General features: G+C 44.1%; 1 protein-coding gene across 1 annotated transcript; it reads left to right on the top strand.

Moving 5' to 3' along the window:
• Window positions 1–1,052: 1,052 nt before the first annotated feature.
• On the top strand, window positions 1,053–7,798 carry PFN4 (profilin family member 4). The gene is made up of 4 exons (XM_032391599.1): window positions 1,053–1,228; window positions 1,634–1,771; window positions 2,804–2,909; window positions 5,992–7,798. The coding sequence occupies exons 1-4, from the start codon at window positions 1,112–1,114 to the stop codon at window positions 6,018–6,020; spliced, it is 390 nt and encodes a 129-aa protein (XP_032247490.1). The 5' UTR covers window positions 1,053–1,111; the 3' UTR covers window positions 6,021–7,798.
• Window positions 7,799–8,158: the final 360 nt, after the last annotated feature.

Here is an 8,158-nt window from a genome sequence, read left to right as displayed (position 1 = left end):
CCTCGGCCCACGGCCCCGCAGTGGTCGGCTGCCACCGGAGAGTGCGGCCCCGTCAGCTCGGGCCGGTCGCCTCGGAATGACAGAACGTTCCAGTCTAGTGTCTCCTTGACGCAGCCCCCAACAACCCCTGCGCCGCGACAGACGACGAGTCAGAATTCTACCAGCCGACACTGCGTCAGTGAGCCCCGCGCAACTTTGTTCCCGAGCCCAGTCCCGCGGAGAAGTAACCTGAGCGCCTAGGGTGCGGGCGCTGGTGGGCGGGTCGTGGTTAGCGAACCAAACCTCAGCGCTTCTCGGTGACGGGCAGATGTTTCAGCCAATAGCTAGGCAAGTCGCCTTTCCGCCCCGCCTTCCCCCGCGTCCGTTGACGGGCGGCTGCTCCGCGAGCCCTCCCTTGGCCCAGCGAAGCGCTCCTTCCCCGAGTGTCCTGTTCCTTCTGCTCCCTCCTGGACCATCGCCCTCCTCCAAGCCCTCTGTGAGCCTTCCCAGCCCACACGACCCCCCTCCCTCGCCTCCAGTCCCTCTTCAGGGAACCGCCCCCCCCCGTGGGCTAAACCACTGCGCAGGGAGTGGCCGGAAAGGGCGCCTGCCTTAAGGACGAGTGTTTGTGGAGGTTGTCCTTATGAGGACGGCCCAAGAAAACGTGGGGAAAAGCCCGCTTTAAATGCACTAAAGGTGTATTTAGTCCTCTGTATCAGTGCCCGTAGTTCACGCTGATGCGGGGCGGGGGGGCGGGGGGGTAATAAGGACCAGCTGATCTCATTTACCCTTGTTTACTTAGATCAGTGGCTCTGCATCCCGCAGGTGTTTGGGTTTTGGTTTATAATCTCAGGTGATTCTGATGCGAACCATTGGTATAACTTGAAAATTGTGAGCAGTGATTTTCCAAATTCAATAACCTCCTGTGTGAACTGTGATTTTCTATAATTCTATTTTCCTCTTTGAGTATTGGTGGATATTAGATGATGGACCACCATTTTCACTACTTCCAAAGTGCACGCGCTGAAAACTATCCAAAGTGTCTTAGGGAAATTTGTATTCGCGGGCCTTTTTGAAGCTAGCCAGAGTGAATCGTTTCAACTGTAGTTCCCCTTTTCAGAGCTGAGGGAGCATGAGCCATTTGCAGAACTTACTGTTAGATACCCTCCTGGGAACAAAGCATGTGGACAGTGCAGCCCTCATCAAACTCCAAGAACGAAGCTTGTGTGTAGCATCACCAGGATTTAGTGTAAGGAAAAGCAAGTTTGGGCATAAGCATTTTAACAAACTTTTTCTTTAACAAACATTTTACAAACATTTTCAAACTCTTTCATAGTAAATATTTTAGGTTTCTGGGCTATATGGCCTGGGTCACAACTACACAGCTACTATGCAGTTTTAGTGGGAAAACGGGCATAGACAATACATAAAAGAATGGGTGTGACTATGTTCCAACAAATCTTTATTTATGAACACTGAAATGTGAATTTCATGCAATTTTTACATACCACAAAATATTATTCTATTGTTTTTTCCCAATGACTTAAAAATGTAAAAGCTATTCTTAGCTTGCAGGACTACAAAAACAGACAGTGGGCCAAATTTGGCCAGCCTGCCATAGTTTGCCCACTCCTACTCTATTTAACTTCTGCAGATAATGCCTGGTGATGTCCGAACACTTGTGAATGGATTCGCCAAGAACCCTTTGCAAACCAGAAGAGAAGGATTGTATTTCAAGGAAAAGGACTACAAATGTATCCGGGCAGATGACTATTCTCTTTATGCTAAGAATGTGAGTGTTCAAGATTTGAAGACAGCTAGGTAAAAAACCTTAAGAAAAGAATTTTATTAGAATTTGCTGTGTCCCTCCTGATCCCATTTATAAAACAATCTAAGCCCATTACTACAGTGGCAATATCTGAGACAGCAGTCTAATGCTAAGAAGACATATGTAAAAGAAAGTACAGAGAGCCTAGTTGAGAAACATTCATTCCAGAATCTATCAGCTGAAATTTGCCTGAAGTATCTCTTTTAACTACTCCATACTGTACACCCTCCTCCTTTTAAAAAAGAAAAAAAAAAAAAAGATAACATTCTTTTGCTTAAAACCTCTCTTGGCTCTCTGTTGCTTATAAGGAAATAAGGAGATGAAATTCACATTTACTGGATGCCCTATCTTATGGGGTAAGCACACTTCATCTGCCTTATAAAGTAAATAGCCTCATTTTACTGGACCGAGGAAACTGAGAGTTCACAAGGTTAAATAACTCTCCCTTAGTCATGCAGCAGAAAATGAAGGTTCTGGGATTCAAGCCCAAAGCTGTCCAATTCCAAAATGTATTACCTTCTCATTTTTTAAAAAGATTTTATTTATTTATTTGAGAGAGAGAGACACAGAGATAGTGAGAGAGAGCATGAGTAGGGAGGAGAAGGAGAAGCAGACTCCTGCTGGACTCCCACTGAGCAGGGAGCCTGACACAGGGCTCAATCCCAGGACTCTGGGATCATGACCTGAGCTCAAGGCAGACACTTCATGGACTGACTCATCCAGGAGCCACCCAGGTGCCCCTATTAAATCAGTCGTTCTCAATGGGCTAGGGGTATATTACAATCAGTTGGGGAACTTTTTCAAAATACACATGCTGTTATTACAAGTCTGAAATTTTTTGAGCAAAGACAACTAAATTAGTGGAAAAGAGTGAAGAGTCCAGAACTAGATATGAGTGTATGGAAGTAAAGAAATGGCACAAATTATGGCTGGAGTGTAACTGCTAGTCCTGTGACTAGAACCAAAAGAAGGACATTCTGTTTTACTCTTATCCAGGAAAACACTGGTGTGGTTGTTGTGAAGACCCGTCTGTATCTTCTGGTGGCAACTTACACTGAAGGCATGTATCCTAGTGTTTGTGTGGAAGCCACAGAGAAGCTGGGTAAGTTTGTCTCCCCATGCCTGTCTTTGTTCCCTATGGTAGTCAGACCTTCTGACTGCCAGTAACTGAGAGCCAATACAAACCACCTAGGGCAGAAGGGAGGAATTTATTAAAAGGATACTGGGGTTACTTATAGATTCACTGGAACAAGGGAGTGCAACTGAGCCACAGTGAAAATGGACTCCAGGGACAGGAATACTGCTAGAATGCTTCTCTAGTCTCTGTTTCTAAGAGGGTCAGCTTTGTTCTGTCCCATTGCAAAGCCTCCATTCCTGGCTGGTATCATGGCCAAGTCTCACATCCTGTCTCTTAGTTTCTTTCTTTCTTTTTTTTTTTTACTTTTTAAAGATTTTATTTATTTGACAGAGAGAGACACAGCGAGAGAGGGAACACAAGCAGGGGGAGTGGGAGAGGGAGAAGCAGGCTTCCCGTGGAGCAGGGAGCCCGATGTGGGGCTCGATCCCAGACCCTGGGATCATGACCTGAGCCGAAGGCAGACGCTTAACGACTGAGCCACCCAGGCGCCCCTCTTAATTTCTTTTAAGACCCTGATTTGGGGGCGCCTGGGTGGCTCAGTCGTTAAGCACCGGCTTAAGGTCATGATCCCAGGGTCCTGGAATCGAGCCCCGTGTCGGGCACCCTGCTCAGCAAGAAGCCCGCTTCTCCCTCTCCCACTCCCCTGCTTGTTCCCTCTCTCGCTGTCTCTCTCCCGGTCAAATAAATAAATAAAATCTTAAGAAAAAAAAAAAGACCCTGATCTGACAAGCCTTGGGTCATATGGTTTACCCCTTTATCAGTCAGCTATTGAGGGGCTAGGGGTGAGGAAGCAGCAGGGTAAAAAATAAAATAAAAAACAAAAAAAAAACAGAAATATAGCTGCTGGGGAGTCACCCTATGTAAAGGACCCTTTACAGGAAAAGAAATTACTGAGCCTGGCAGCTACCTTTTTGGGGTCTGCTGCATTCCCCTTCCATGTCTTTATGTTTTTTAATGAAGATCTAATGTAGGACTAAATGGGAAATTATATCTATGAAAGTTGAGTTTAATGAACGATAAATTATGTTTGTGTTTAGATTTTTTAATGTAAACTTAAATTCCTAAAAAAAAGAAAAAATTGCTGGAGTTGCTTAAACACTCCTTTGAGAGAGTAGAAGCCTCTACTTCTACTACTGAGGAAAGCATCTGTTCTTTCATTCTTTCAACACATATTCAGTGATGATCTACCACGTGTGCTATACTATCCTAATAAGCAAGAAAATCAAAACTGTAAACAGATATAGTCTCTACCTTCCATTCCTCTATACATGCTGTCCTATCTGCCCGAAATAGTGTCTCTTTCTGTCCCTGCCCTTTCACATCCAGTTATCAAATTCTTTTTTTTTTTTTAAGATTTTATTTATTTATTTGAGAGAGAGAGAGAGATCATGAGCAGGGGGGAAAGATAGAAGGAGAAGCAGACTCCCCGCTGAGCAGGGAGCCTGATGAGGGATTCGATCCCAGGACCCTGAGATCACGACCTGAGCCGAAAGCAAACGCTTAATCGACTGAGCCACCCAGGAGCCCCTAGTTGTCAAATTCTCAATCATCGCTGAAGACACAAAGGAGATCTTGAGCTCCTCTCCACTATGCTACGTATTTTATGCATACCTTTATTATTAGAGTTCTTTTTTATTATTAGAGCCACTAGAGTTCTTTGTTTACCTGGATTGTGAGCCCCTAGAAGATAAGAATTGTGTCTTAATCTCCTATCTCCAGTACCTAAGACAGTGTCTTCTGTTGAGTAGGCAATTAATACATGTTTGATGAACAAACAAATGAGTGACCTCTGCCTAGCAGAATCAGGGAAGGCTCCAGAGAAATGAATCTTAAAAAATTAACTGAGAAATTAAGTACAGAAAAAATACACACATACATACACAAATGTATGTATGCACAGACCTTCCCAGTTGTTACAGTTTCCTGTCATGGAGTGTCATAAACCATGCTACGTAGCTGGCAATGAGGTATTCTAAGAGTAACCAGGATGGAGCCTGGACAGGACACAACTTTGAAGCATCTAATAGGAGTGAATTCCAATCCAGGAGAAATAGGCAATTGCAATACCAAGGACCTTTTCTGAGCAGGTGTCAAAATTTGAGGGAGGTTCGGTTCCAGTAGACTAGGGCTGGAGCAGGAAGACAAAATGGAGACCTGTAGAGTGGGGCTAATTATCTAATTAAAGGTATACAGAAAATGAGGCTAGGAAAATGGGCAATTAGGCTGTCAAGAGGCCAGGTTCTATCCTATCAGCTAGGGCCCAGGGCTAATTCCCCTAGTCTCCTGTGGAGACCAGGGAAGTTGCCTGACCACTGTAAAGTAGATTCTGTGGCTGGCAGTAAAGGTTGAGATTCTTGTTTAGGACCACAAAAGACTCCAAAGAATGTGTACTAGTTTGAAGGAGATAGCTGGACTCCTGCTACTAAAATCCCACTGTTCGAAGAAGGGCTAGGCTAATCTTGGAAGTGGCTGGATTCTCATGAGGGATGTTTGAGGCTGAAACCTACTCAGGAGCCAGTTACTTGTCTCATTACTTCTGTTTCCTTCACTTGTTTTTCTCATAATTATATTTTTCTCTGTCAAAAAATTCTACATGATAATTACAGAAAATTTGGGAAATAAAGAATTTTGACTATTTAAAAATGTTTTATTATGAAAGATTCTAGGAGAGGGGTGCCTGGGTGGCTCAGGCGTTGAGTGTCTGCATTCGGCTCAGGTCATGACCTCAGGGTCCTGGGATCGAGCCCCACATCAGGCTCCATGCTCCACAGGAAGCCTGCTTCTCCCTCTCCCACTTCTCCTGCTTGTGTTCCCTCTCTCGCTGTATCTCTCTCTGTCAAATAAATAAAATCTTTAAAAAAAAAATTCTAGGAGATATATATATCTTTGAGAGCAGGGACTGGGTCTTAACTATCCAGTCATCCTTGTATCTCCAGTATCTAGCATGTGGTAGTCACTCCCAAAGTCTGTGGAATAAATATAATGAAGCATGTTGTGGTGATAATTTGTTGCTCACAGATAATAACCATGTTCTGTTTCCTTTCAGGAGAATATCTAAGAAGAAAAGGAAATTAAGTCATCAGAGGACTATGAAAGACAGCTTTTATTATTTTAGGAAATAGATCCTAAAGAAAAAGTCATGCCTTATTTTGTGGGTGAAAACACTAGGAAGAAGATACTAAAAAGGAAGAATGAGTTAAGGGAGGAATTTTTCTTATTTCAAGAGATCCTCTTCTTTAATTGGAATTCTTTGATAAGCTTTACTTGGTTTTTTTGTTTGTTTTTTTAAATGTTGGCCATTGACATGAGTGTGACCAACCTGATCACTGCCCAGGGCATATCTGTTGAAAGACTCCTCCATGAGTGTCTTGCACTCCCATGCATCTTGCTGGGTATGCCAAGAATGCAAGGCTCTAACAACTCTTCATCCAGACCATTTCTCAGGGTGATTTTGCAGAAAGCAACCTTGAACAACGAAGTAATGCCTCCCTTCAGAACAAAGAGCAAACTTTCTTACTTCTTGCTATAAAAGAGGTAAGTTCCCTGAACTCAGAGCTGTAATGCAGCTCACTACATGTGTGACATCCAGCTGGTCCACATCACCCCTGTAGGACTTGGGGAGAAGGGCAACACAAAGGCCACACTTTGGGCCACTAGTCAAGGTATTTATTGGACATTCCACACTCCCCACCATCTGCAGACATCTGATTTGTTGAACATTGGGAAGACCTTTCAAAAGTCAACTCAAAAGAATTTTTTAAGAATCAACTCAAGAAGATTTTTGACTTTATCTCCTTGACTTCCTCCTAGTCCACACAACTTAGTATGGTTAATGAATGCAACCTTCTCCAGAAAAGGTTCATCTCCTCTTGGTCACCTCCTGCGGGATGATCAGGACAATAAGGGTGGGGAGCTATAGAACCTATTTTGAAAATTCAGGATTCCACCCTGATCATTTCTGGGCATGATACATCTTTCTTTCCCTTAGCGGCAACTCCAGGCCAACCTGGTTGGTACACTCTCAGGTGTCACTGAAAAGGGAACACTTTACACCACTGTCATCAAGTCTTAGACCTCTTGCAGTTCTTGACATTATCAAGCAGCAAGGAATAATTTTCTGAATTCCAAAAACATGCTATCTGGGGCTTTCCATGTAGATCTGCCTATAGATTTTGGCGTCAGTCCTCATGCAAATGGTTTCTCCTTGTAAATAAGCACATTGACATCTAGACTTTATAACTTAGTCATGTGGATTATATACTCACTCTCTACATGCTGTCAAGCTGGGTTTTGAGCCTCTAAGGCAGAAGGTCTGACTCTAAAGTAATCTCTAAAGTGCTATAGGCCATCATGAAGCCTCTTGCCTGCTCACCAGCTGGTCAGCCAGCCTTTCCTGGACACATACCCACTGCACTGCTGGGAGCCTCATGGGGCCCTTTTTATAAACCTCCTCAAGGCAAATGCCCCACTGTCTGGAGCCCTCCTATGCACATCTGTCCAGTTACTTCCTGTAATTCTCATCACAAAGTTCCAACTATATCCAGCTATTCAGAGAGACCCACAAAAGTGACCCTTTGGTGGTAGCCACAGAATTCCTGCAGAGTTGCCCAGGGACCAGATGATCTTCTGAAACATCAGGGGTCTCCAAATGAGGGAGATTTGTGTCCTGGTGGTCCACAAAGACTTTAGAACGGGCACACAGGTGCGAATGGATTGAAGCGATTGATTTTTTTCCCAGATCTTCAATTTCCATATGTACTTGCCTAAAGCTGCTGAGACTGAGGAGTCCTGTCAGCTTTGCTTCCCACCTCCCCTCCCCAAGCTTCCTTCCCCCAGGATACAAAAGAAAGGTGTACTTTCATCCAGCCCCAATCTTACTGCGATGCTTGGCTTGGAGTGCAAAACCTGCGGTGTGTGAGGAAAGGAAAACTCTTAAATATTTTTTAATGTTTTAAAATCCATCCTCTGGGGCGCCTGGGTGGCTCAGTTGGTTAAGCGACTGCCTTCGGCTCGGGTCGTGATCCTGGAGTCCTGGGATCGAGTCCCGCATCGGGCTCCCTGCTCAGCAGGGAGTCTGCTTCTCCCTCTGACCCTCCTCCCTCTCATGCTCTCTGTCTCTCATTCTCTCTCTCTCAGATGAATAAATAAAATCTTTAAAAAAAAATAAAATAAAATAAAATCCATCCTCTGTTGTCAAAAATTACATCATATAT

This window comes from Phoca vitulina, unplaced genomic scaffold (assembly GCF_004348235.1).
Source record: "Phoca vitulina isolate PV1807 unplaced genomic scaffold, GSC_HSeal_1.0 scaffold63, whole genome shotgun sequence".
NCBI classification, from domain to species: Eukaryota; Metazoa; Chordata; class Mammalia; order Carnivora; family Phocidae; genus Phoca; species Phoca vitulina.
Note: the sequence above shows the minus strand (reverse complement) of the source record. Positions and strands in the feature narration are given on the sequence as shown.